Below are 27974 nucleotides of genomic sequence, written 5' to 3'. Positions count from 1 at the left end.
TGTCACTGTGACAGCAGCCCAACGTGGGCTGTCCAGATGAAAGAGTGGGTGGCCTGCTGTGGACACAGGAGGGAGAACAAAGTGGGCAGGAAGGCCCAGGGTCCTGAGGCCAGCGCCTGCCTGGTGTCCACAGGCTGGTGTCCCCAGTCTCCACACTCACTCACCCACCTGCCCTGCCCAGCCAGCCCCCAGCAGCCCGACCCCACCCACGCTGCTGAGTCCTGCCCTCATTGCCTCGCCCCAGATCCTAAGAGCCACGGGTGCTCATTCTCACTCACCGGCCATGCAGGGAGCCGAAGTGTCATTTAATTAATTAACAGGTCCTCTGTGGCAGCAGGGAGCGAGTTTTTAGCACAACCCAATTTGACTGCTATACCGGAGCACTTGGCAGGCAGGCACCTGAGTCCTGGCTTCCCGCCCCAGAGTGCCTGTGGGTGCAAAGCCAGTTCCCTCCCTAGTCACCCCCCATGCAGGGGTCTGCAGAGAACCTGAGGAGCTCCTGTGTCGGTTTCAGGCTCCCGCCCGGTACCCTGGCTGTCCTTGTCTCAGGCGATGCGGATGCAGGCGGATGGTGGACAGTGTTGGTAAAGAACTGGTCTGAGGGCAGAGCTGCACACTGGGAGGGTGACCACTGGCTTCAGGTGGTCCTGTATCCAAACCCAGCCCCTCCTGGACCAACCCCTGCCCTCTGGCTCAGCCTCTAATCGCTCATCTGTAAAGCGGGGGCCAACATCCCCACCCTGAGCATGTGCAGATAAATGAGGTGCCATTCCAGGACCTGGCAGGGGCCAGTGGAGGGTAGGTGCTCAGTAAACCCCAGATCCCATCCCTCATTTACTTTGGAGAGCTTCCGGTCTAAGGGGAGGGTGGCCCTGCTCTCAGACAACCCGACAGGGAAGACAGAGCAGAGTGAGAAGGCAGAGGCCAGGAGAAATGCTGCTGTCAGGGGTGCTCAGGGCTGGCTGCTGAGTCCGCTGGGCCCATGTCACTGTCAATGATGTCATATAATGACATCAGAGCCCCTGCCCCAAATGCTCCCCTGAGGAATGTTCCTGAAGCTTGGCCATCGCTGGGTTCCCATCCTTCTCTGGCTCTGAGGCCTTCATCTAAGACAATTAAAAACATTTAATTCACATGTGGAGTTCTATGAGTTTATAATTACAATTTTTTTTTGTAGAGATGGGGTCTTGCTATATTGCTCAGGCTGGTCTCTTTTTTTTTTTTTTTTTTTTTTTTGAGACAGAGTCTCGCTCTGTCGCCCAGGCTGGAGTGCAGTGGCCGGATCTCAGCTCACTGCAAGCTCCGTCTCCGGGTTTACGCCATTCTCCTGCCTAGCCTCCCGTAGCTGGGACTACAGGCGCCCACCACGTCGCCCGGCTAGTTTTTTGTATTTTTTAGTAGAGACGGGGTTTCACCGGGTTAGCTAGGATGGTCTCGATCTCCTGACCTTGTGATCCACCCATCTCGGCCTCCCAAAGTGCTGGGATTACAGGCTTGAGCCACCGTGCCCGGCCAAGGCTGGTCTCAAACTTCTGGCTTCAAGTGATCCTCCTGCCTCGGCCTCCCATAGTGCTGTGATCGCATGTGTGCGCCCCGTGTCCAGCCTGTGTTTATGTGTAACCATCCCCACCTTGAGGATAGAGAACAGTTTCTTCCCCTGCCCTGTGCCTTCTGCTTGCAGTTGCACCTCCCCCAGCCCCTGCTCCCTGCAACTCCATTGCTGTAGATCTGCCTTCTTGTGAACATCATGTGCATGGAGTGGCATGGACGTGTCCTGTGGACACTGGCTTCTCTCACTCAGTATAACACCATTGGCAACCACCGCGTTGTTGCATATCCAGAAGTTCGTTTCTGTTTCTGTTCACCACTGAGCTCTATTTCGCAGTGTGGATGGATCACAACTTGTTAAGTCACTCACTTGTTGAAAGATTTGGGTACTTTCTGATTTAAGGCTATTACAAATAAAGGTGCTATGAACATTTGTGCGAATATAAGTTTTTGTGACTATGTTTTGCTTCACTTAGGTGAGTACCTCGAGTGGGATTTCTGGTCCCTGTGGCAAATGCATGTCTAACTTGCTAAGAAACTGCCAACCCATCCTCCAGAGTGGCTGAGCCATTTTGCATTTCCATTGTAATGTGACTCAGTTCCAGTTGCCTTGAGTTCTTGCTAACACTTAGTAGGGTCGGTATTTTTTTTTTTTTTTAATTTTAGCTATTTATTTATTTATTTATTATTTTTTTATTTGTTTGTTTGTTTGTTTGTTTGTTTGAGGTGGAGTTTTGCTCTGTCACCCAGGCTGGAGTGCAGTGGTGGGATCTCGGCTCACTGCAACCTACATCTCCTGTATTCATACGATTCTTCTGCCCCAGCCTCCTGAGTAGCTAGGACTACAGGTACACACCACCAGCTAATTTTTGTATTTTTAGTAGAGACAGGGTTTCTCCATGTTGGCCAGGCTGGTCTTGAACTCCTGACCTCAGGTGATTTGCCCACCTAGGCCTCTCAAAGTGCTGGGATTACAGGCATGAGCCACCGCTCCCGTATTTTAGCCATTCCAATAGGTGTGGAATAGTATCTCCTTGTGGTTTGAATTTGTATTTCCTTAATGATGAATGATGTAGAATATCTTTCCGTGTGCTTATTTACCATCCAAATATCCCCTTTTTTGAACTTTGTTGAGGTCCTTTGCCCTTTCTTCCCCCTTAACTTTTTATTTCAAAATAATGATAGATTCACAGGAAATTGCAAAAATAGTACAGAAAGAGAGTTCACTTAGTTTCACTTCATCTGAGAATGTCTGTATTTCGCCTTCACTCCTGAAGGCTGTTTTCACTGGGTATAGAATTCTAGGCTGCAGTTCTTTCCTTTCAGCATGAAAATTTTCCTCTGCTTCCATCTAGCCTCTGTGGTTTCTGATGAGACATCCAAAGTCATTTGGAGAATTTTTCCCTTTATAAATAATTCATTACTTTTTTCTGCTTTCAAGATTTTTTCTTTGTCTTTAGTTTTTAGCAGATTGATTTGATGTGTCTGGAAATAAATCTCTTTGGATTTATACTGCTTGGGGTTCACTGAACTTTTGTATCTGTAGGCTTGTTTTTACTAAATTTGAGAAGTTTGCAACCATTATTTCTTCAAATATTTGTTTCTGTATTATAATCTTTTCTCCTCTCCCTGTGGGCCCTGATTGCATGAATGTTAGATTTTGATATCCTTCCACAGGTCCCACAGGTCTTTCACTCTTTTTATCTCCTGTTGTTTATATTGGGTACTTTCTATTGACCCATGTTCATATTCACTAATTTCTTCTGTCATCCCTATCCTGCTATTGAGCTCATACCACAAGCATTTTTGGTTTGGTTAGGCACTTTTCAGTTCCAATGTTTTTATTTGGTTCTTCTTTGTCTCCCTCCCCCTCTTGCTGAGCTTTACTATGTTTCCATTTATTTCAAGAGTGTTTGCCTTTACTTGTTGGATCATTTTTATAATAGCTGCTTTTAAGTCTTTGTTTGAATCCTAACAACTGTGCCATCTTGAATTGGCTTCTGTTTATTGTTTTGTTTTATGCAAAACACAAGTTGTCATTTTCCTGTCCTTCATATGCCAAGTCACTTTGGATCATATCCTGGAAAATTTGAATGTTATTGTATAAGGCCTTGGATCTGGTCTAAATCCTGTGGAGACGGAGATAACTCCTGTTTTAGCAGGCAATCTCCCCAGCTTCCTGGCTGCAAGTAGTTCTTCTCCTTCTCTGTCTCTCTCTCCTCCTTCTCCTTCTCTTTTCCCCCCTCCTTCTCCTCCTCTTTCTCCTCCTCCTTCTCCTCCTCCTCCTCTTCCTCCTCCTCCTCCTTCTCCTCTTCCTCCTCCTCCTCCTTCTTGAGACAGTGTCTTGCTCTGTTGCCCAGCCCAGTCTGGAGTGCAGTGTTCTGATCATAGCTTACTGTAACCTGGATCTCCTGGGCTCAAACAATCTCACCTCTGCCTCCCAACTAGCTAGGACTACAGGTATGCATCATCATGCCTGGCTAATTTTTAAAAATTCTTATGGAAATCAAGTCTCACTCTGGGTTTGAGACCCAGGCTGGTCTGAAACTCCTCACTTCAAGTGATTCCCCTGTCTTGGCCTCCCAAACTGTTGGGATTGTGGCATGAGCCAGCACACCTGGCCCCGGCTGCAAGTTCCGACCAGTCTTTCATGGGCTGTGATTTCTATGCCAGGTCAGTGTTTAAGGCCTTTCAGGGCTCTTCAGATCTGTACTGTGGCCATTCTGTAACTTGGGCAATGTCTACCCCACATGGTTCCTCCAAGTGTGTGGTAGGCTGTTTAGGGTCCCTGCGTGCTCAGCTTGGCACTGGTCCTAGACAATCATAAACAACTTGATGGTGTCCCCTTCCCAAGCTTCCTCAGTGCCCTCCCTTACACCTCTGTTCACTGGGATTTCCTCTTGTGGTCTTCTGGCCAAAGGAAGGTTTCCATTAGGACACTGTTTCGTGCACTCCCCACGTGTGGGCCAAGTGGGACAAGGATAGAGGGAAAAAGAAAAAAATCAGGTTCACCCCATCTTCCTGAGAGCTCAGCTCCTCTGATTAGAGAGGAAGCTTCCCTCCTGGGATCTGTAAATGCCTGGGGGCCCCCTGCTGCCCTGCCTGCAGGACACTGCACCTGGGTTGCCTGGGGCTGGGGTGTGAGATAACAGAAAGCACAAAAGAAATGGAAATCTCTCCCACGCTCTTTCTGAGTTAGGAGCCAGAGCCGGAAGGAGCTTCCTCCATCTCCCTCTGTGGGTGCTGATGCCCACTTCCAGACTCAGGTCGCCTTGAGTCCAGGCTGGAGGACACCAGTGGGGAGAATGTAGGAGACTGACCATGGGCTTGGGACTGCTTCAGATGTAAATTTTCCTCCCCAGTTCAACTACCCACTAGCACTGACTTTTGAGAGTCCTCAAAAGTCAAAAGTCAAAAGGCAGCTACTGCCTGTCCAGGTTCATAGCCTCATTCTGTGGGGGAGGAAGCTGGCGTGTGTGTGCTCCATCTTACCCAGAACCAGAGCCCAGGGTACTTTTACACAGACTCTTCCTCCCCACGCCTCCACTGCCCAGGGGCTCCCACCTGTTCCCAAACAGGAGGAAAAGGAAAAAGGGGGCAGAGTTCATCCCCTCCATCCCTTTTCCATCTTCCAGACAGTGAAAAGCCACAGATTCTCCACCTGTGGATAGTTTGAGGCTGCAGGCCATGGCAGTGCCTGCCCACCTCGCCAGGATTCCAGGTCAGGCAGGAACTGGACAAAAGGCTCTGTTTCTCCTGGGACTTCTCTTGCCTCTAGACCACTACAAACAAACCCTTTGGCTGGATTAGCCTCTGCAAGCTCCACCACCCAGAAAATCCTTTGGCTGGGATGGCGGTCAGGGCAGGGCCCAGATGTGCCCCAGTTGGGGCTCCCACCCTCTACAAGACAGAGACTCAGAGAGGCTTCCAGACCCCAAGAGCCATGGTGAGGTTACCAGGGAAGGTGAAGTGAGAATGGGCCTTCATGGAGGGGGATGGACCAAAGGGCAGGGACAGCAAAGAGTCCTAGTGACACTGAGCACATCTCTGCCTCTAGGTCTAGCTCTGGGACTCAGGCCCAGGAGCCAACAAGGTGTCTGTCCTACGGCCTCCCCGGCCTGAAGAGCCTTTCCCACCTGCTCTGCACCTGCTCTGCACACCAGGGCTCTGCACTGTCTCCTCCTGCAGTGACCCCCTCTAGCCCCAAGGCCCCTGCTGCACCTGCTATATCTGCTGCATCCGCTGTTGCGCCTGGACCTGCCCCATGCCCTCCTGACCTCCCAGCCCCCAATTTCCAGGTTTCCTTAACTCCATCCCAATGTGGCTCACCTCCTTTCTCTGCTTCACAGCCCCACTCTCACCTCCCAGGTGTGGCCACGCCTCTGCCCAGCCTTGCACTCTCATCTCACAGGTGCGGCCACTCCTCTGCCTAGCCTTGGCATTTTGTGCTATCCATACCCCTGCCCCGGGACGTCCCACCCCAACCCTGCAGGGAGAGCATGAGGGCTGGCAGAGGCTGTGGCCCAGAAAAGCCAGGACCTGGGCTCTGAGCAGCCTAACCTGGGGGTCTCGAGGCCTCTGAGGAGGCCTGGGTTGTCTATGGTGGGGCTTGGTCACTTTGCCCTTTCCAGCCTCAGTCTCCCCCTCCATGGGGCTTGGTCACTTTGCCCTTTCCAGCCTCAGTCTCCCCCTCCATAAGATGAGGGGAACCAGCACCACTGCATGGACTGCAAGTTTCCGAGGACTCTGCCCACTGCTGCAGTACAGGGTCACCCAACTCCCACCTCAATGCCACGGTCACTTTGCCTGAGCGGGCAGGGCAGGACACCCAGGGCCCCATGGTGGAAAGAGGTTCACTGGGGCAGCGGGGACCCTGGGGCTGAGGAGTGAGCAGGTCTGGCTGCAGGGCTTGAGAGGAGCTGGGACCTCCCCTGGTTTATGCTAATAAAGTGAGACTGTGCTCCCATCTGGAGCTTCAGGGGCTGACCCTGACTGGGAGTGCATTCGTGTGCCTGCGGTGGGGCAGAGGAGCCCCAGGGACTGCTGGCTCTGGCTTCTCTCCTGTGCTGTGCCATTTCTGTCATTCAGTCACTCAACAAAGTAGGAGTGGAGTCACACTCCTCCTGCATGCCAGGCACAGTGTCGGGTGAAGGGCCCGCCACAGGAGTAAATGAGACAGGGGGCCCGCCGCGGTGCAGCCAACGTGTAGCACTGGCCAAGCCCAACCTGTTCTCTGTGCCTTGGCACTGTCCTGCTGCCCCCTCTGCCCTGTGCAGACCTGGCCTCCTGGGGCTCCTGCTCCACCCAGGGGAGCCAAGGCAGCTCCGACAATGGCCATGTCCCCTCCTACAGGCTGCATCCCTCCTTCAGGGCCTCCTACAGAGCCTCACCATGGGACCCTGGTTGGCTGATGTCCAGAGACCCCAGCACTGCTTCCTGGAGCCAGGGGAGGTGGGCTGTGATGGCTAGAAGCACCTCTCAGCACTTGGCAGCCACTCTGTAACCTCGTGGTGGCTTGCACACCCTGAGCAGTGTTCAGCTTCACAGGACCCAGGCAGCCCTTTAGTTTCCAAGCAGGCCCGACTTCCCAGAGCTCACCACAGCCGGGCTAGATGCCGATCTCCACTCAGAGGGGAACAGAGCCCAACTCAAGCCTGTTCAAACAAAAAGGAGCTAGGACCCCGTACACTCCCTGAAACAACTAGCTGCAGGTCTGGGTGAATCCAGCAGCCTGTGGGGGTGGGCCATGGGGTCCCATCTTGCTCCCCAGCTCTCCAACAAGATGCCCCCTGCTGGTAGACAAGCTAGTGGCACAACGCCTTCAAGACCCATGCCCACTGATGCAATGGCCCCAGCTGAAAGATTCAGAAAAGGCTGGGAAGCCCCAATCTTGGGAGCATCAGGAAGGGTCCACCAAATTCAAACAGAATGGGGTCTCCATGGGAAAGCAGGCGTATGCCTGGAGCAGATTCTGAGGTGGGCGTTTGCCTGATGGACATTTACTGGAGAAAGGTGGTAGGGGCAGTTCCTGTCAGGAGGCCGAGCGGGAGAATGGACTGGGCGCTGTGGTCCTGGGGCCTCGGCCAGCCCCATAGCGGCGCCTGGAGCTGAGATGCCCCTGCAGAGCTGTGCCAACCTGGGGCAAGAGGTCCAGGACAGGGTCAGCCAGTCCCGGGGTGTAGCCTGCCCTTCGGTGGGGGCAGCAAGGAAGTTCCTTCCAGTCAAAGGCCATTCCCTGAGAGGGACCCAGCTAGAAGCTGGCAGCGGGTGACTCTCAGCAGTGGGAACAGGGTCTCCATGGAGGCTACTCCAAGTCCAAGGCTGGGCAGGGGACAGGCTTAGAGCAGGAAAGCAAGCACTCCTGAGTCTTCTGCTAGCCAGGGCAGCTCTCTGCCGGGGGTCCAATCGGCTGTTCATGGCTCCCTTGCCCACCTGAAGCCTGAGGCTCATGTGGGCTTGACTTACAACAGCTGAACTCAAAGCAAAAATAGAGGACGGAACGCAGCTGGGGGAAGAGCCAGGCTCTCAGGAGGACATGGGACGGGGGAGCCCACACAAGGAGGATCGCACACGTCCAAACATCGGCACAGCCCTCGGCAGCGTGCAAAACCCTCACAATAGCCCTGTGACGTGGAGGGGACCCATGCCGTGGGATGCTGGAGAGGGTCAGTTAAAGCCAGAGAAGTGCCAGAGGAGGGCTGAGGACAAGTCCTGCCTGGGCTTTCAGGATCCTGGAAGCTTCTCCTACCTCGGGGCTCTGCTGAACCTGACTCTGGCCTCGCAGGTGGCCTGGGGATGGGAGGCAGACGGGCCGCACTAGGGGAGACCCGGCTCCAAGCTCGGTGGGGTGCTGGTTGCTGGCGCAGGAGTGAGCACAGGGCTCCACTGACACCCAGCTGTCCGGCTGTCCTGGGCCCAGCCCCATCTGGGTCCCTGGCCCCTGCCCCCTTACCCATCCCACCCCAGGCTCTGTACCCAGCTGGGAGGCAGAGACCACGCTGCAAAGCACTGCAGTGACTCACGCGGCTCCTCCTCACTTTATTTTTATCTCCATCGAGCCCTATAAATACAGCAATGATCACCAAATACAGTCAATATTCCCAGCACCTCCCGCCCCCAGCGCTGGCCCACCGTCACCAGGGGGAGGCCAGTGAGCAGCCCATCCGCACAGCAGGGGCACCGAACGGAGGGGCAAGCGGTTCCCCGACATCCCCCAGGATAGAGCTGCATCCCCTTGCCTGGATGGTCTGGGATTCCCCTTCTTTCTTTTCAGTCCCGGTGCCAAGAACGAATAGCATATTTTCCTCTGCTGGGGACCCTGCTGTCCGTTTTCCTGTCTGAGGTGGGAGTGAGAATCAGGGTGGGTTGTGTGCGGTCGGCTCCCAGTGTCTGCTCCGGGTGGTGGGATGGGCAGGGGATTTGCTGGTTTTGGTTGCTGCTGCCCCCAAGCGCCTGGGTCAAGGTCCTTGATAAACATTTTTGAGGTGAGTGAAGGACTGAGTGAGTGCATGGATGGTCTGAGACCACAGCTTTGCATGCCCAAAATGAGGGGCTAGGTGGGGATGATGCCACAGTGCTCATCAGAGCACCTGCTGCCCCTCACCTCCCAGCAGCCACTGGATGAGACAGGAAAGGTCCCAGTCCCCATCACAGATGGGAAGGCCTCCTCACTTCTGTCAAGGCATGGATGGAAGATGGGGCCTGGAGGCCAACCTCGCAGGGTGGACAGGAGGCACCCAGGTTGAGGTTGGGGCTTGGAAACCCAAAATTCGACACACATGGCCCCCCATCTGTGCCAAGCTTCACAGACATATTTCCACATGGCTAGTCTCAAGTGCCCGTTTCTTGGACAAGAAAGTCAGGCCCAGAGAGGTAGAGTGACTTGTTCAAGGTCACACAGCAAGAGAGAGCTGAGGTTTGAACCCAGGCTTGCTGAGATTTTCATCCATGCCCAGAGATGAAGCTCCTAGTGCCTTTAGAAGCTGAGTCTCGCCTGGGTGAGGCCAGGCCGGGGGGCAGGCCACTGCCCAGCCACTCAGACAGGCTCAGGGCCCTCAGCTGCTGTCCCCCGCCACTGCCACTGAGGGTGCCCCCCATTAGCCCCTGCCCACTGGGTCCCCACAACCTGAAGTCCTGCCCCAGGCCCCTCTCTGTCACCGTGAGCTCCACACACACTAGGGGGAGGAAGGGAGGGGTAGTCCTCCATGCCAGAGAATTGTGGGGTCACATGGAGCTGCAGAGGCGCCTCCTCTCCTGAAGGCAGTCCTACCGCCCACAGCTCCAGGAGGGCCCCTCTCTGAGCACGCCAGGGCCCAGAGACACCCCCACCCCAGCCTTCTTAACAGGTCCAGCTGGAAGTTGGTTCCTCTTTGATTGAAAAGGGGGCTGCAGGTAGGTCCCTTCCTCTCCTCTGTCCATGTGAGAAAGTGTGTGCATGTGTGTCAGAACATGAGCGTCTGTGTGTGAGTGTGTGCACGTGTAAACATGCACGTCTGTGCACGTGAAGGAATGGTGCATGTGTGAGAACATGCGCATCTGTGTGTGAGTGTGTGCATGTGTAAACATGCATGTCTGTGCATGTGAGGGTGTGTGCATGTGAGTGAACATGTATGTCTGTGCATGTGAATGTGTGCATGTGTAAGTACGCATGTCTGTGAACGTGAGGGGGTGTATGCATGTGTGTAAGAACTTGCGTGTCTTGTGTGAGGGAGTGTGTGCATATGTGTCAGAACTTGAGTCTGCATTTGAGGGAGTGTGTGTATGTGTGATAATGTGGGTGTCTGTGCATGTGAGGTAGTGTCATGTGTGTGAGAACATGTGTATCTGTGTGTGTGAGGGAGTGTGTACATGTGAAAACACGTGTGTCTGTAAATGTGAGGAAGCGTGTGTACGTGTGATAATATGTGCGTGTAATGGAGTGTGCACCTGTGTGTGAATATGCATGTCTGTGTGTGAGGGAGTGTGTGCATGTGCGAACATGCTTGTCTGCATGTAAGGGAGTGTATATGCATGCACTCTGGGAGGTGTGTACATGTGTGTGGGGAGTGTGCACATGCATGTGTGAACGTGTGTCTGTGTGTGAATCTGCATGTGAGGTAGTGTGTGCATGTGCATGAAAACACACATGTGTTCATGAGCTGTGTGTGGGATATTTTGTGCATATGTGTAATGGAGTGTTGCATGGGTGTGAGAACATGTGTGTGCATGCATTGTGTGTCTGCACATGTTATTCAGGGAGCATGCACATGTGTGTGACAACGTGTGTCTGTGTTGCATGTGCTTGTACATGTCTGTGCGTGTATGTGTGAGAACGCATGTGCATGTTCTGTATGTCTATGCATGTGTGTGAGAGAGTGTGAACGAGTGGTGTGTACATGTGTGTCTGCATGTGTGTGCATTTCAGGAGTGTGTGAATGTGTGGTGTGTGTGCATGTGTGTGTGTCTGCGTGTGTGCATTGCAGGGGTGTGTGTGAATGTGTGGTGTGTGTGCATGAGTGTGTGTCTGCTTGTGTGCATTGCAGGGGTGTGTGAATGTGTGCTGTGTGAGTGTGTGTGTCTGCATATGCATTGCACGAGTGTGTGTGAATGTGTGGTGTGTGTGCATGTGTGTGAGTGTATCTGCATGTGCATTGCAGGGGTGTGTGTGAATGTGTGGTGTGTGTGTCTGCATGTGTGCATTGCAGGAGTGTGTGAATGTGTGGGGTGTGTGTGTGTGTGTCTGCGTGTGTGCATTGCAGGAGTGTGTGAATGTATGGTGTGAGTGTGTGTGTGTCTGCATGTGTGCATTGCAGGAGTGTGTGTCAATGTATGGTGTATGTGCATGTGGGGCAGGGTGGATGCGTTTAGGGGAGGACCTCAGCAGGGTAGGAATCTCACTCTACAGCTTTGCCAACACCCCAGGAGGCCATCACACCCTTAGGTTTTGGGGGCATGCTCTGACAGCTTGGTAGGAGGTGCAGGTTAGAGGAGGAAAGGCAGGAGATGGCCGTGGGGAAGGGGAGGTGTCCTCTGCCTCAAAGGAGAGATGGAGCCTGGGAGGAAGCCACAGGTCCCCCCCAGCCCCGCCCTCCCCCTGCAGCCCTCGCAGGCCAGGCCAGGAGCCCCTGCCCCATTGGAGTCATGCCTGGCACTGTCCTGGCTGCCCTTCCCAGGAGCTTGGCCCCGAGCTTCTCCCTGCTCCAGGCCAGGGCCCACCAAGCAGCAGGTGCACCCCCCACCCCACACCTGGTGGTACAGGAGCCTGGTGAATGCAAGACAGGTTCAAGGGCCTCTTGCAGCCACCCTGCTTCCCCTACAGGGAAACTGAGGTCCAGGGAGTTGGCAGTAATGCCCCAGGGCCACCCCAGGCTTCATGAGGACAGTGCCATGGGTTCAGTCTGCGAGTCTGGAGCCTGGCCCCAGCAGGGACGAGCAGCAGGGCCCTGGACTCCCGGGTGGGCAGGCAATAAGCCCTCCTGCGACAGCATTGCTTCTCTGAGGGGCAATGCGGGGTGGGCGAGGGGCCACCTGGTTTTCCCCCCTGCCGGAAGACTCAGCTCTGTCCTCCCGCAGGGAATGGTGCCCCACACTGAGAATCAGAACTGAAGACACAGCACTCATTTTCCAGATGGGAAAAGGGAAAAACAGCAAAATCCCAATGTTGCTCAGGGCCGGGCCCGCTGGGCTCCCTCTCCCTTGGCCTCCTGCTGTCACCACAGAGCATCACCTGGGCATGGCCGCCCTGCTGGGGGCTGGATGCTTGTCCAGGGTGGTGACTGCTCCTTCCTGGGCCCTTCCACACATGGCACAGGGGAGCTGCGTTGGGTCCGTACCGCTGATTTGTCTTCATGATACCAGCGAGTTCTCTCCCTGTAACCTTGAGGAAAAAACAGGGAGGGGCCTGGGTGGTCAGGAAGATTCTACCCAGGAACGTGGGCTGCCCGTGGACTGGATGCCACCATCCCATGGCCCCCGAGGCTCTGGGAGCTCCTGGCACGCAGCCCAACGGAGTACCGTGACGAGATCCAGCCTCGATGACTTTTCTCTTGACTTCCCTGACCTCCCAGGGACCAGACGTACTTGTCTGTCCTGGTGCTGGGCCCCTCCCAGCTCTGCACCCAGGTCCCATGGAGCTGGGGAGAGTGATGGAGCACAGGCCCTGGGTCACAGCGGGGGAATGCCTGGCCCTGCCCTCAGCACCTCATCTGCTCTTCAGAGCCCATTTCTCAGCCACGGGAAAACTGGGGTCTCTGGTTCAGAAAAGGATGATGGCACTGCAGAGAGTGGTGGGGACCCCAAGGGCAGGGGAGATGCCATCCCGATGAGGGCAGGGCTCTGGCCCTGGAGATTTTCCCACAATCCAGTGGGGAGGGAAACACAGTGACTGGGGAGCCAGGAACTCAGTTCTGCCCCCACTGCTGGGTGGCTTTGGGGGCCACTTCCCTGCTCTGGGCCTCAGTTTCCTCCAGAATACTCCAGATGATCCCCAAGACCCCTTCCAGCTCAGTCGCTCTAAGTCTATCATTCATTCATTCACCTTCTATCTAATTCATTCATCCAACAAACATACAATGAAGCGCAGTAACGGCCAGGTGCCAGCAAGGAGGAGTTCCTCCGTTCAGGGGTGGGAGGACAACACCGTCAGCACCAGGCAGGCAGGAAGGTTGGGCCTGCAGAGCTCAGAGGAGGCTCCGGAGCTGGGCCAAGGGGTCAGGAAGGCTTCTTGGAGCTGGTGGTAAAGGGTGTGCAAAGGCGCAACCTTAAAGGATGAGCGGTTACCTCCAGGGAGAAGCCCAGGCTGTGCCAACGCAGGAGCTGGAGGCGGGCGCCTGGAGAACCAGGGGCACCGGCTGCTGTGGTCAGAGGCCTGGGACGCTGGGCAGGTGCTTGGATGTAAGCCTGGCGTGACGCATGGCCCCAGAAGGCCTCAAGCAGGCAGTTTCCCAGGGAGACCAGGTGTGCAAACCAAGCAGAAAGGGGCACTGCGGGGCAGGGCCTGGGGCCAGGCACACCCTAGGACCCTTTCTGCTTCCACCAACAACCCAGGAGGTGCCCCCCACCCCGCACAGTTGCTTTCAGCCCACACACAGCACTGTCGTGAGCTTTGGCAGCACGCTTGCTGGGGAGGGAGCCCCTGGAAGTACAAACTGTTGTGATTTTGCAAAACAGTGTTCTCTCTGATTTTTACCTTAGCTTGTTAGCATCTCATTACCGTGTCTCCCTGTGTGCAGAAGTTGGGGTGTTTTGGGTTTCTGGGTGGGGATGGAGACTGATTTCAGCACAGTAGAGTCAACGCCAGCTTCTGTGAGTACAAGAATGTTTGTGACTGTATGTGAGTATATCTGGGACTGTATTTGTGTGCAGATGTGAAGAGAGGTGGGGGACAAAGGAGGGAGGAGGCGTGGGCAAGTCCCCACATGCCATGTCTGGAATAGGAGTTGGGGTAGAAAGTGATGCAGGAAGTGGATGTGGCAACCTTCTCCAGCAGCCATGTTAGAGCCACATTGCTCCTGCCTGGCAAACTTCTACTCATCCTTCAGCACCCAGCCCAAATGCTCCCTCTCTGGGAAACCTCTCCAACACCCCAGACAGAATGTAGTATTTCCTCTTATCACCTTCTAACAACAGTCTCATGGCCCAGCGGTGACCCCTTTGGCTGGTCTGCCACCTTTTCAACTTCCGAGATACCCTGAAGGCATCATGCTGTGTTGTTAGCTCCCATGTCTATCACTGGTGCTTGGCATCCATGCAATATGTCAATGGCAAATGCTCACCCACACACAACCCATGAGCCCACATGTTCCAGGGCTTCCAGAGGGCCAGGCCCTGTGCTCAGGGCTGTTCCAGGCTTCCCTGGCATTGACTCACTCAAGCCTTGTTGAGTTGGCTCAACTTGGAGGTTGGCTCCATGGAGCTGGGAACTTTTTGGTGTGCATGGCACTGATGAGGAGGCTGAGGCTCTGGACAGGTGTTTGATGGGCTGGGCCACCCAGCAGGCACACGGTGGAGCCAGGGGTCAAACCACACTCCCTGCCTCCAGGCTGAAGGGGCTCCAGGGTTTGACTGGGAGGCTGGAGCTTCTGGTGGCTCAGCTGGAGGGAGCACAGAGCAGGGAGGAGGGAGATGAAGCACATCTGTCCCTAAGCAGACCCTCATTGCTGAGAGAATAATATGTGCCTTTGCAGAGCAGCTCATAGGATAACAGGTGAGTTGTGTTAGCCAAATGCGTCCCGGCATGGGACTTCTTCAGCTGCTGCCCCTCGAGGGATGGCTTGGCTCAGCTCCTCGGAGAAGCCGCAGAGGCAGGGCCAGAAGGGAGAGCGTTTGCCCTTGGCCCTGCCCTGAGCACTCACCAGGTCTCCCCCAGGGGAACCCAAAGTTCAGGGCGCAGTCTTCTGCTGTTTCTGCCTGCCCCCAGCCTGAGGGATGAGGGCATGTCCTGTCCCTCCGCAGGCCTAGGGCTGCCCTCTTGAGGCAGTAGAGGTGGCCGCCTTCTCCCTCCCCAACACTCAAATGATCCCGTCATTTGCTCGTCTTCCTCATCCATGTACAAGCTCCGCATCCATCCCCCCTCCACAATGTGATGAGGCCTCTCTCCTGGGACAATGCCCCTTCCTCAAACGCCCCAGGCGGACGTCTAGAACGCAGGAACGGGAGGCTGAGGGCCTGCAGCAGATAGCGCCTTCGCCTCTCTCCTTTTCCTCTCACTCAACCCTTGTCCACTAGACTCAGTGACCCCCCGGACAAGAACGAGAGTTTTGGGACCTGTGTCTTCCCTCCTGTGGCTCCACGGCTGCTGGGCAATTCTACCTCCCAGCCACAGGCACATGCGCAGGGGGGATGGCAGGGCATGCTGCACCCACCATCGCATGGGGCAGCCACGCGGGCCTTAGATGACAAGAGGGGCCGGAAGTGTGGCTGCGTCAGGAGGAGAAGAGGGGAGCGTTCAGGGAGCAGCCGTTGCCACAGTCACCATGGTGTTCATGCTCACACCTCTCATCGCGGGCACTCACACGTGGGAGCGTGCCCTCAGTCCCACTCACCAGTGACTCCTGACGGTTTCTAAGTTGTCCACCAATGAGCCAGGTGCCAGCATGCATGTCTAGGATGCTCACTGCCCCTAAAGCGCCCTGGTCTCATTCGGGTACCAGGTCTAAATCCAAACAGCGGACACAAAAGAACCACACATTCAGAACCAAATCGGGTGCTGTTGACTGTAAAAGAAGTGGTGAATGACACCATTTTCAAAGTCCCTTCAGAGCCTGGGCGCAGTGGGTCATGCCTGCAATCCCAGCAGTTTGGAAGGTTGAGGGAGGTGAATTGCTTCAGTCCAGGAGTTTGAGACCAGCTTGGGCAACATGGCGAAATCCTGTCTCAAATACAAAAATACAAAAAAAGAAAAAGAAAAAGAAAAAGAAAAAAATATGAGCATGCACCTGTAGTCCCAGCTACTAGGCAAGCTGACATGGGAGAATCGCTTGAGCCTGGGAGGTCAGGGCTGCAGTGAGCTGTGATTGCACCACTACACTCCAGCTGGGCAACACAGCAAGGACCTGTCTTGAAAAAAAAAAAAGAAGAAGAAGGAGAACAAAATAAAGTCCCCTTGGCTCACTGGTGACTCCAGAGGGCTATGACTTTGTGGCCATCACAGGCTGAATGTGTTGAGAGGGGAGATGCCACAACAAGGAGGCAGAGACCGGGCCTGGGGTTAGGGAACACGGGCTGGGCCCAGCGTGGCCAGGTGCTGGTCTGGGACCCTGTGCCTGCCCCTCCTCTACCGGGTTTCTCACCTGTGGAAGGAGGAAGAGCCAGGAGATGGGCTGTCTGACTTCTCCCCACCCTGAGCAGCTGGAGCGGTCAGGATGTGTCCACAGAGGACAGTGGGATGTGGACGTTGCTGGCTCCTCTCTCTCCATGGTACTCACAGCTCACCCCCCAGAAACACTACCCCTCAAGACTTGCCCATTTTGGTCTCCTCACTGAGGGGCCTTCCCTGATCCCCATCCCCCCAGGCCCCCCCACACCCCTGATCGCTCCTGCACGGCCTCAGCACAGGTTCCCAGCACACATGTGTGTGATTTGCACGTTGTCGACATTGGCCTGCCTGCCAGGTGCTGCACAGGGCTGTGTCCTGCTGCAGAGACTGCCAGGCAGCCCCATCTTTCCCTTCTTACTCAGTGCAAGAGCCCAGCTCTTAGCTGAGAACACAACCCCTGGGGTGGAGACATGTCCTAGCCTCCCTTGCAGCTCGAAGTACCCAAGAGACCCAGCTGTGGCCAAGCGGGGCTGTAAGCAGAGGTGGGGTGTGCAAAATCCAGGCAGCATCCGCAAAAGCACGGTTTGCGAGGCTGGGAAGACTATGCCATTGTTTCCTCCCTGCTGGCTGAAAGCAGACATGGTGGCTGGAGCTTCAGCAGCAGCCTTGCACCGTGCAGAACGCCTATTTGGGATTGACAGGGTAACCCAACTAAGGGGTCTGGGGTCCTGATGATTGTGAGGCCACCTTCCCAGTCCCACTGCCTACCTGGACATAAAAGTATAACATTAAAAGCAACCATCAATCGTTAAGCCGCTGTTATTTGGGTTGTTCTGTCATCAGCCACCAAATCAAACTGGACGGTGTCCCTAGATCCTAGCATGTTGCCTGGTGTGGAAGTAAAGCTTGTTGAATGAGTGAAAGAGGAGACAGGCTTTGCCGACGAGATGAACTGTGGCAGGGAAGGAAAGGGCAGCTGCACCCAGCAGCAGGCCTCGCTGTGGCTGTGGAATCTGGGTGGACCGCGCCCTTGCAGGGAGGAGACCCCTCCAGTCCCCTCATCCCCACCTGCTGATCTCAGGCTCAGGGATGCCAGGCGGGGGCTGCGGGGTGGGCAGCATTCCCAGGAAGGGTGCCAAGTGTCCTTTCTTGGACGATGCATTAGTAAGAACAGCACTCCACATGCTTGTTGATGGATTTTCTATTCTTTTTTTTTTTTTTTTTTTTTTTTTTTTGAGGCGGAGTCTCGCTCTGTCGCCCAGGCTGGAGTGCAGTGGCCGGATCTCAGCTCACTGCAAGCTCCGTCTCCCAGGTTCCCGCCATTCTCCTGCCTCAGCCTCCCGACTAGCTGGGACTACAGGCGCCCGCCACCTCGCCCGGCTAGATTTTTGTATTTTTTTAGTAGAGACGGGGTTTCACCGTGTTAGCCAGGATGGTCTCGATCTCCTGACCTCGCGATCCGCCCGTCTCGGCCTCCCAAAGTGCTGGGATTACAGGCTTGAGCCACCGCGCCCGGCCGGATTTTCTATTCTTTTACTTCATTTTTCTTTTCGTCACTCCTGCTCTGTGTGAAACACCTTGGGAGGCTGTTATGTGTATCAGGCTGGAGTTGGTTTCTAAGAGCCTGGTCTCTGATGACACAGACTGAGTCTTGAATGGTCAGACTCCTGCCATGCGCTGGGGCTGTGTCAGGCCCTTCCCAGAGACTCCCATGTGTTCCCTCATGACACTGTCCCTGCGTGGGTGATGAGGGAATGAGCCGCCACCCTCCCACACACCCCATGCCCTTGGTTCTGCTCAGCCCTTTACCAACCTTGCTCCTGGGCAGGCCTCACGAGTGCTCAGCTCCTGCATTGCGGCTTTGGTAAACAAGCCCAGAGAAGGTGTGCCTCACGTTGAACATCACACAGCAAGACAGGGTTTGGTTTGGTGTTAGGACCAAAGTTTCTTCTCCTCCCCATCTTTTTATTTTTTAAGATGTGGTTGGAAGCCTGGGCTGCATGGGGACATGTGGAAAATAGGCACCTGGGAGCGTGGCTCCCGCGCCCTCACTCCTCACAAGCTCCTCCAGGCTGTTCCAGGTGTGAGGCACTTGCTGTGTGTGGGGCCACAACGCGCCCTTGGGGCCTGCCTGCAAGGAGCCATCATTGCTGGGGGGCAGGACACAGCTAATAGAATGAGGTCCCACCCGGTGAGCTTAGGAGCCCAAATCAGCCATAATAGACGTGGCACTAGCTTGAGTTACAGAAAACCTAACGAAATCCAATGAGGCAGCCCCATAAAGCGAGCAGGGGCTTGTTCTCCCAATGGTGATGAGTCTGATGGTGGCCATTGGGGCACCAAGGCAGCTGCTCCCATCCTCAGCTTGGGACCCTGCCTCTTGCTGGCCACATGGCTGCTGTCCTCGGGATGCCGTGCCCACACTTCAGGCTGGAGCAAGGAGAAAGGAAGACTCTTGTCAGTGAGGTGGGCGGCCACAGCTGCTCCTTCCAAAGGACCAGGAGGCTCGATTGTGCCTCCTGTGGTCATCCCCTGGGCAAACAGTTTCACAGCTGGCCCCAGCTGCTGGTGAGGCTGGGTACATTGATGCCTTGAACAAAACTGGGGTTCTGTTGCTAAGGCACAAAGGAAGTCTTGGTGACAGTGAGGGCGGCTCGGCGGGGTTGATGGGTGCAGGAATCAAGGACTGAGTGCCTTTGTGGAGCAGAAGCTGTGTTGGGAGCAGAGCAGGAGGTGCAAAGGCCTTTTTCTGTCCAGGTAGGGGCTGCAGGGGAGCAAGGGGTGGTCTCCTGAGCAGGTGACATTGGAGCTAGACTGCAGAGGGTAGAGAGGAAGGGTGGGAGGGCAGGGAAACTCACAACACATCCACAGGTCGACAATGACCTGGAAATTCGGCTTAAACCCCAAGAAGTCCATGCTACTATTCACAGAGGGAGTGTTTCTGGGGTTGGCTTTAGTGGGTGCTGCCTCAGTGTTCCTTCTGAAGGCCTTGGAACCACTTCCCAACCTTGTAGCCCACATTCCCTCTGGGACCTGGAATGGTAGATCCAATTTGGGGGGTGCCAGCTGAGAACCAGGCAATCCCCGCCCCCTTAGGTAACAGAACTCAGTGTGCAGGGACCAGTTCCACTTATTCACCCTGCTGGTCTCACCACTTGGCCAAGGGCTGGGACCAGAGCTCTTCACCGGGGTCCTGCTTCTCTGGAGGAAGGAGAGAGCCCAGAGCTGCCCAAGGTCATGTGATGAACTCTTCCAGGGAGGGGCAGAGACGAGGCAAGGGAGGGAGTCCCGGTTCTAGGCCCAGGCAGCCATTGGCTATTTCCCTCGTCCCTTCCCGGGGATCCCTTAGCATCCTCCTTGCCCTATCCATCGGCTCAGCCTGAGGGAGCGGGCTCCTGGCTCTTCCACGGAGAGGTTTGCCTTCCCTGACGTGCTGTGGGGCACTCAGGCGGGCTCAGCCCAGATTTCGGAGGAAGCAACAGGGATGGGGCCCCTCCTCTGGTGGTTCCTGCCCACACTAGACCATTCCCCTGCAGTGTCCAAGTACAGAAACATCCCCATATACGCCTTGTATGGTCAAGAAAGCGGCTCCTGGAGGTGGTCTACCCTGGGGGGAAGAGGGCTTCACTTTTCCCTCCTTTCCACCCCTGAACACGGAGCTGTCAGAGGAGGCTGAGTGAGGTGGTGGCCAGACAGACAGTGCCAGCCATGGAGGGGGAGGTGGACGCCGTACTAGGCACCCAGTATCCTCAGTCCAGACTGCCAGCTCTGACAGACATTGGTCCTGGCGAACCTTCCCCTTCAAGTGGAAGCTGGGGGTCAGCAGTCATGAGCATCCTCCCTGGATAGGAGCCGGCTTCCCTGCACTTTAGCTGTCCTAGCAGAATAGTGAAGCCCTGTCCAAATCCTGGCTGGGCTGCAAGATAGGCACACACCACTGCCTTCTAGGGGGCCAGGTGAGGCTCAAATACACCACAGCAAGGAGCCTGGGTGGGCCCAGGACAGGCCGGCCTGAGTACAGGCACGCTGGTGGGCATGTACCCCTCTGCCCTCCCACCCATGTGTGCACACACACATTTGTGCCATATACTACTGTTCCCATGCTCACACCGGGGCACACACTTGTGCCAGCATACACACACCTGTGCACTTGCACCTGGTGTCCAGGCACACTCCCTCAGCTCACAGACGTGCGCTGTGTGCACACACAGTACCACGCATTGTCCACAAGCACACTTTTGTGTTAATGTGCACAGAACCCGTGTGGGCACACGTGCACAATCCTGGGCTGCAGAGAACCCCAGCCAGTGGGGCGGTGGCGGATGGGGAGGGCACGCCTCCTTCCCAGGAACTCAGCAAGGCTCTTCTCGAGAGCCCAGGGCTGCCCGCAGAGCTTTGGCGTGGGCCTCGCCAGCAGAGTAAGCATCATGAAGTGAGGGCGGCCGGAGACCCTCCCCTGGCCGGGGAGGGGCAGCGGACACATCACTCTTGCTCTCCTGCCTTGGGTGTGGCTCTTGGTTCACCTGCGGGAAAACAGGCTGAAAGGTGACCCTCGCGGCCCAAGGACACACACCCATTGTCCCCAGGTTCCTCCCAGGTTTCTTCTCCAGTGGGTCACGGGGAGAGGGAGGGGCTGGAGTCGTTCGGAAGCTCAGTGCCCGCAGGCAGAGCAGGGAGAGGGAGGCGCCTCAGGTCCCTGCGGAAAGAGGTCCCAGGAGGGTCTCCACAAGAGGGTCCCCACTCTGCGCGTCAGCTCCTCCCGGGAGGGGCTGCGACCTCGGGGAAAGGTCCCTCAGACGTCTTGAGACTCAGTTTCCTCGTTGGTGACACTGGGCGTCTGGAGTCCCCGCGGGACGTGCCAGCCCCCGCCCGAGCACGGCCCCACCCGGAGCCCGTGCCGCCAGATCTGGGGCCCGACGCCCGAGACGCGCAGGTGCCCGGCCCTGCCCTGGCCGAGACCTGCCGCCCGCGCAGCCCTGCAGGAGCTCGAGCTTCTAGGAGCCAGTGTGAGGTCCGGGCTCGGCCTGGGCTGGGCGGAGCCAGCTGCCGAAGCGCCTCAACGCCGGGCCGCCGCCCTCCGCGTGACCTCCACCTTCGCCGTCATGCCCATGTGCACAACGGGGAAACGGAGGCCCACCACAAGGCAGGCGGGGACAGCCAACTCGCGCGCGCACCCGCAGAGGCCTATTGGCCCAGCCGTCCGCCGTCCGCGCCGCTTCCGACTCCGCGCGAGGGCCTCTGGGGCGGGTAGTCCCCGCGCGCGTCCGGGCTCGGCGGCCATTGGCTGGTGCGGGAGGGGCAGCGCACGCCGGCGGCGGGAGGGGCCGTCACGTGATGTTTGGGTCCCCGCCCCGCCCGCCGTGAGCGCACGGAGCGGCCCGCGAGCCACCGAGGCCCAGGTGAGGCGGCAGCGGTGGGGCCGGGGCCTGGTCGGGGCCGGACGTGGGGCGGCGAGGGCGAGGTGGCCGGGGGCCGGCGCGGGGCCCGGACCCCAGCGGGGGTCGCGGCGTAGCGTGGGGCTCGCGGGAGGCCCGGCGGGGGGGCGGGGCCGCGCCCGTGGGGAGGGGAGGGGGCGGGGCCGCGCCGGGGGTGGACCCGAGGGGCGCCGGGGACCCGGAGCCGCGGTCCCTCGAGAGCGCGGTGTTTCGGGGACCGGCCCGCGGGCACATGCGCTCCTCGGCGGGTCCTTGCGGGCTGTCCAGACCCCAAGTTAGTGGGCTCTGGCCCGGGCAGCCGGTGCCTGCATCTGGAGGTCAGTGCCGTCCCGGGGAGCGCCCCGGCGCCTACTTGCTGGGTGCAAGAGATGGTGCCCTTCCACTCAATAGCGGAGCCCGCCTTCGAGACTGAGCTGGGGACCCCGCCCCTGTGTGCTTGCCTGTCCACGCCTTTCTTTCCCTTCTCCAAGTTGTAAGAAGGTGCTTCCTGGGTACTGGGACGGGCGACATCCCCACCAGGGACTTTTAGGTGATGCTGATCTGTGCTGCCCCCGCAGAAACTCTCCAGGGACCTCGTGTTTGTTGCCTCATGGCGCAGTCCTCCTGCTCTGGAAGCTCTGTCTGTGATGTCCAGTGTGGCAGCCCCTAGGCATGTGTGGCTGTTTATATTGACCTTAACATGAAGGATTCAGGTCCTCCGTGCCTGTGGTCACCTGTCAGACACTCAGTAGCCACACGTGTCTGGTGGCGGCTGTGTTGGACAGCGCGGGTAGGGAACACTGCTGATCACAGGAAGTTCTGTGAGCCGTGGTGCTGCTCAAAATGGGCCTCGCCCGTGCTTCTCCGCCCATGCTCTGCCCATGCTTCTCTGCCCCTCATCCTGCCAGGTGCCTTTCCAGCCACACCTGGCGCCCTTTCCTTCCTCTGCTGCACACTTGCCTGCTCTTTTAGTTCCTGGCTCGCTCCTGGCGTGGTGGCAGCTCCGCTTCCGGCATGTGTGAGCTCACCTTTCTGACCACTCTCCTTCCTACAGTATTTCCTGTTTGTCATTGTTGCTCATCTGCTTGTTTTCTGTTTTATCTTTAGTGTCTGTGAGACTGGGATGGGGCTTGTGGCTTAGAATACCCCCAGAGTGGACCTAGTATTAAGTTGAAAGGAAGCTGAAGTTTGTTAGTACTGAAGTGCTTCTGCCCACTGGACCTCTGCTTTCATACAGTTCGAGCTTATACATCACAGCACCTCAGCAGAAGTCGTAGAACAAATGTTTGGACGCAGCAGCAGCACCGGCCGTGAATGCAGGTGGCTGTGGGAGGCTGGCAAATCCAAGAAGAGTTCCCGGAGGAGGTTGAGTTTTGGCTGGGTCACCTCTGTTTCTCTCCTCCTCTGCTGGCCTGGCCCCATGAACATCTGGCAGCCTGTGGCTGCTCTGACTCCATCTAGGAACCTTCCCTGGACATGTCCCCTGAGTCTGGCCCTCTGCAGATGCTGGGTCGAGAACCTAGACCTAGGCACTCGGTCTAGGGGCTCATGGGCTCCTGGGCAGCCAGGTGTCCCTGAGTCACTTCCACAGCTCCTCATGGCCTGCAGAGGGAGGTCCTGGGTTTGGCTTCTGCTAGCAGCTCCAGCCACATCTTCAGTCCCTGCTTGATGTCCCTGACAGTGCAGTCCTTTTTCCTGCACAGTCTGTGGCTTTTCTCCCTGGTGTGCCTGTCGATGCAGAGCCTTGTGCTTGGAATGCCCTGGCACTGCTCTGTTTCTCTTTCCTGTGTGCCTGTGAGCCCCTGTGGCCTAGATCTCTGCCGTGTCACCCTTGTGTCCTGAGTGCCCAGCCCAGCACTGAGAGTAGGATGGGCACTCAGCAGGTTTTAAAGAATAAATAAACTGGACATGTAAGGCTTCGAGCAGAATGTGGTGAAAAGTGCAGCTGTGGAAGGTCATGATGCTGGAGCTTGGGACGGAATCAGGGAGTCACCTTCCAGGTGGGAGGAGTTGGGGCGTCACCTTCCAGGTGGGGAGGAAAGACACACACACCTCAACCATGGCTGTACCAAGGCATTTACGACACGGCGTGGATGCATCCTTCCACAGTCCTGAAAAGGGTTGGTGAGTGTCTGCAGGTCATGACGTGAATGATACTAGTCATAGCACTTCCTGGTGCCAGGTGACCAGTGACCTGTGCTCATTACTCAGTTTATTCTCACAGTCTCCCTGGGAGGAGGGTGTGTTATCCCCATTTCCCAGATGGAGAGACTGAGGCACAGAATGGTGATCTTGCTGTGAGTCCCTCAACTGTCGGGTTCTAGGACGCCATTCATTCAACCCAGACAGACACATTTCTTCTGAGGTTGTTGGGCGTTTTTATCCCTCTGAGTGGTATTTGGCCATATGAACAGTTAGGGATTAGGCTATCTTCTTCTTCTTTTTCTTTTTCTTTTTTTTTTTTTGAGATGGAGTCTCACTCTGTTGCCAGGCTGGAGGGCAGTGGCACAGTCTCGGCTCACTGCAACCTCCAGCTCCCGGGTTCAAGTGATTCTCCTGCCTCAGCCTCCCAAGTGGCTGGGACTACAGGTTCCTGCCACCACGCCTGGCTAATATTTTGTATTTTTAGTAGAGACAGGGTTTCACCACATTGGCCAGGCTGGACTCAAACTCCTGACCTTCAGGTGATCAACCTGCCTCAGCCTCCCAAAATGCTGGGATTACAGGTGTGAACCACCATGCCCAGCCCCCCTTTTTTGAGATAGGGGTGTCTCACTATGTTGCCCAGTTGCCCAGGCTGGTCTTGAACTCCTGGCCTTAAGCCATCCTCCCACCTCGGCCTCCCAAAGTGCTGAGATTCCCAAAATGAGTCACGGTGTCTGGCTGCACGCTTTCTTTTTTCATGCACATGGGCGTTTCTGTGGCTACTGGGTTTGTTTGGATGGTGTGATTTGCTACAAGTAGATTTTGACCTTGTGGCCCAGTCCAGCTGTAGTTCATTATGTTCTTTAAAGTCTGATTTGTGCATTGTCAATAGTAGTGGACTCCTGAGCAGCCCTCCTCTCAGATTCCTCTGCTTTCTGCTGGGATGCTCAGCCCTGTCTAAACATTTGCGGCATCTGTGTGTGGAGGAGTGGCGAGCAAAAGACCAAAAAAGGCAAGAAGGAGTGAGCGGGAGAGGTGCAGAGCGCATGGCTGGTGCTGTCTCTCCAGAGGTGACAGTGCTAGACTCCTAGTAGGCAGGTCTGACTCGGGTCAGCCTGTGAGGGTCTTGAGAGGCAGAGTGAGGCCTGGACTTCTCTGGTGGCTGTTGGTGCTGAGCAGGAAACCTGGGGCCCAGGCTGAGGTTTGCTGAAGAAGTCTGGAGACAGGGCTGGGTGGAGCAGAGCTTTGGGGTCTGGTCCAGGCCACACCTAGGGCCTGTGATTGGAGCCTGCAGGGGCCAGGCCCCATGCCTTGGCACTGTGTGGCTGAGTGTCTTGTGGTGGCCACGCTGTGGGCCCTTTTGATGGATTGGCAGGCTAGCCACGCAGCTGAGTGGACTGGCGGCACCTGCTGCTCATTATCCTGGCAACCCTGGGCTCCAGGCTGCAGGCGGGAGCCCTCCCCAGCATGGAAGCGAGTGAGCAGAGCCAGGCACTCCCGCTGGCCTGGGAGCCCCTGACCCAGTGCTCTGGCCAGATCAACTGTTGTTTTCTTCCACAGTGGAAGATTGCCTTGTTTTCTGCCTCTAATTTGCTGCGAGGGGAGGGCTACAACCCAGCCCTGACCTATATAGCATCCAGGTGGGGACACAGCATTGCCGCATCTAAGCCATGGGGCCCTGACCATGTCACTCGGCCCCTCCAGAAGCCCTGCCTTTCCGTGTCATTAGTCTGATCCTGCAGCCTCCTGGGAGGTGGGTGACATCACATCTGTCCCAGAGACTTGGAATCTCCAGGCATCTTGGGGACATCACCTGAGGGGTGTAGGGAAGAATTCCCAGGGTGCACAGAGGGGCTGTGGAGGGTCAGGGAGTGCAGCCCCAGGGCAGCTGCCTCTCTTCTGTGAGACCCTTGGGCTGCCTCGCCACTGCCCCACGCATCAGAGAGCTTGCTCTACCCGGTCAGCCACAGCACAGCCAGCTTGCATAGTAGAACTGAGTGTCAGGCTGTCTTGGATCCTGATTATAATAACACCTCCCGCTTTTTACCACAGGGCATCTGTCAGGCACCTGCTAGGCTCTTCCTACTCCTCAGATCAGGTGACTTCCCAGCCTTGGGAAACTTACCTGAAGTCATGGGGGTGGTAAATCACCAGCCGTGAATTGAGCCCTGGTCGTCTGACCAGGATTCTGATCAGAGGTGGAAATCAGAGGCACTGCTCACCGTTCTGCTGTCCTGCCCATCTGGCGATCCTGCTCTGCTGCTCTCCTGGAGGACCAGGCTGGAAGCAGCTTTACAAACAAAAATTCCCTGTTTGAGTTAGAGGATGTTATTAGTAATGGCAATTATTGCACTAATAAAGACCTAATCCTGCCCCTCCCTTCCGTCTTGAGATGATGTTCCAGAACAGAGTGTGGCAAGGGTACGCAGGCTTGAAGGAATCCAGGTATGGAGGTTGAGATTTCTAATGGAGAGGGAAGGTGGGCGGTGCTCAGGATTCTTGTTCCTATAAGGCTTGAGGCTAGGAGTTTGGGGTGGCGTGAGCCCCTGGGAGGCTGTGGTTGCCTGTGGATGGTGTCTAGTTGAGTCAGGTGTTTCCAGGGCTTTGGGGCCAGGCGCGTGTGTGCACGCGCGTGTGTGTGTTTATCACCTGAGCCTGCCCCTGGGTGTCATCTGAGGGGTGCAGACTGAACCTGTACCAGTGGGGAGCTGGGCCTTGGAGGGGTGATGGTGAAGGAGTTGAGTGTGGTGTGATCTGGGGAAGATGAGGGCCAGCGTTCTGAGGGCATGGATCATCAAGGCTCCTGTCAGAGAGCCGTGGACAGAGAGAGCCACAGGCGTCTGCCCTGGACGGAGCGGGCCACCTGGGCTGTCCTCTATCCGGACCCATGATCCGTTCTAGCCAAGTATTTGGAAGGGGACATCTTTTTAAACCAGAAGCCCAGAATCAGTCTCTCCCCGCATTAGAAAGAAGCAACACAGCACAGCAGTCTCCTTCCTGGGCTGGCTGTGCTCAGTGCTAATGAGGAGCTGGACTTACTGCTGGGAGTCTGACCTCCTTCCCCCCTGCTGCTCACTTGTGGGGAGGTGCTGATGAGCGTGGCGTGCTGGGAGTGGACGCGGGAGGCGGGAATTGCGAGTGGGGAGGACTGTTGCTTCTGCTGCTTCCTGGTACCTGGGCGTTTTCGCTGGTCACAGCCTCTAGCCTGGGCCCCTTAATGGTGCATCTTGCTGAGGGGTAGCTCTGGCCGTGCCGCCCTCTGGTGACAGATCTTCCTGGCAGCTCCAGCCTCACTCTCACTTGGCATTTGCGGTGCTCCCTGGGCTTTCCAGCCCCTGGGAAACCTGCTGTGCTGACTTCTCAGGCTGCCCCCAGCCTGCCCCCGGTGTCTTTGCTGGGGCTGCCACTCTGCCTGGAGTGGCCCCGACTGGTGACCTCCTGGGCTGTTGAAGTCTCTGCTTGGGGACGCCGTCAAGAGTCAGCCCCATCCGCTCATCCTGAGGGCCTGGTGCCTCCCGGGGAGGGCAAAGCAGAGAGAGGGCTGCTGATTTTGGGAAGCGGCTCCGCGTGGCTCAGGCCTTGTTGCATTGCGGTCGTTAGTTTTCCTCCGCAAGGGCCAGGACCTTGTCTTTTCTGTCTCTGTGGTCCCAGCACAGGGAAATGTGCACAGTGGGCACAAGATAACCATGGGAGGAGCTGAGCCTCACCTTTAGGCTACTCAGCCCCTGATGCATGGGGCGGCCCCCTCCCCTACCAGGAGCAGGAAGTGGTGGGGGACAGGAGCAGCGATGCTTCCTGCAGGCGGGCAGGTCCTGACTTCCCAGAGCAGTCTCCAAGGTGACACCATCACCCTATCTTACAGAAGGGAGGCTGGGTCACCTGCCCGCGTCTCTCCTCATGGAGACTTGGCTTCTAGGGCCCTGCACTCTTAGTGCGCTTCACTGTCCCCAGGGTGCAGGCGCAGCCTGGGGTGCTGCCAGCCGAGGAGCCTTGGCAGGGCACGCAGGGACGTGGACGGGCGCGCTGGCGGCTGGGGTGTGAGGAGTGCTGCGGTGACCCTGCGGACTGTCCCACAGCTCAGAGCTCAGTGGCCTGGTGCCCCTGGTGCCCCTGGTTGGAGCAGGGAGGTAGGA

The 27974-nt window shown here is 56.6% G+C and overlaps 1 protein-coding gene and 1 long non-coding RNA gene across 21 annotated transcripts in view; one reads left to right on the top strand and one right to left on the bottom strand.

Moving 5' to 3' along the window:
• Positions 1 to 941: 941 nt before the first annotated feature.
• LOC117079471 lies at positions 942 to 26095 on the bottom strand. Of its 2 annotated transcripts, XR_004435461.1 has the most exons (3): positions 25967 to 26095; positions 18623 to 18712; positions 942 to 951 (listed from the first exon to the last, which is right to left on the bottom strand). It is a non-coding gene; the product is annotated as an uncharacterized LOC117079471 (long non-coding RNA). The 2 variants fall into 2 exon arrangements; XR_004435460.1 differs by lacking the exon at positions 942 to 951 and having other exon boundaries at positions 17801 to 18712.
• The window catches only part of TSNARE1 (t-SNARE domain containing 1), a 136400-nt gene continuing 129928 nt past the window's right edge, over positions 21503 to 27974 (top strand). For 11 of the 19 annotated variants that reach the window (XR_004435459.1, XM_033203358.1, XM_033203357.1 and 8 more), the window contains exon 1: positions 21503 to 21681. Coding sequence is in view for 1 of the 19 variants with exons in the window: in XM_033203361.1 (XP_033059252.1) it covers positions 21950 to 22034 (85 nt within the window). In the remaining 18 variants the exon portion in view is untranslated. Of the gene's footprint in view, positions 21682 to 21872; positions 22035 to 27974 lie in introns of those variants that run through there. The other 8 variants (XM_033203363.1, XM_033203362.1, XM_033203360.1 and 5 more) reach the window with 4 other exon arrangements.

This window comes from Trachypithecus francoisi, unplaced genomic scaffold, assembly GCF_009764315.1.
Source record: "Trachypithecus francoisi isolate TF-2019V2 unplaced genomic scaffold, Tfra_2.0 Lachesis_group7, whole genome shotgun sequence".
NCBI lineage: Eukaryota > Metazoa > Chordata > Mammalia > Primates > Cercopithecidae > Trachypithecus > Trachypithecus francoisi.
This window is presented reverse-complemented; position numbering and strand designations above follow the sequence as displayed.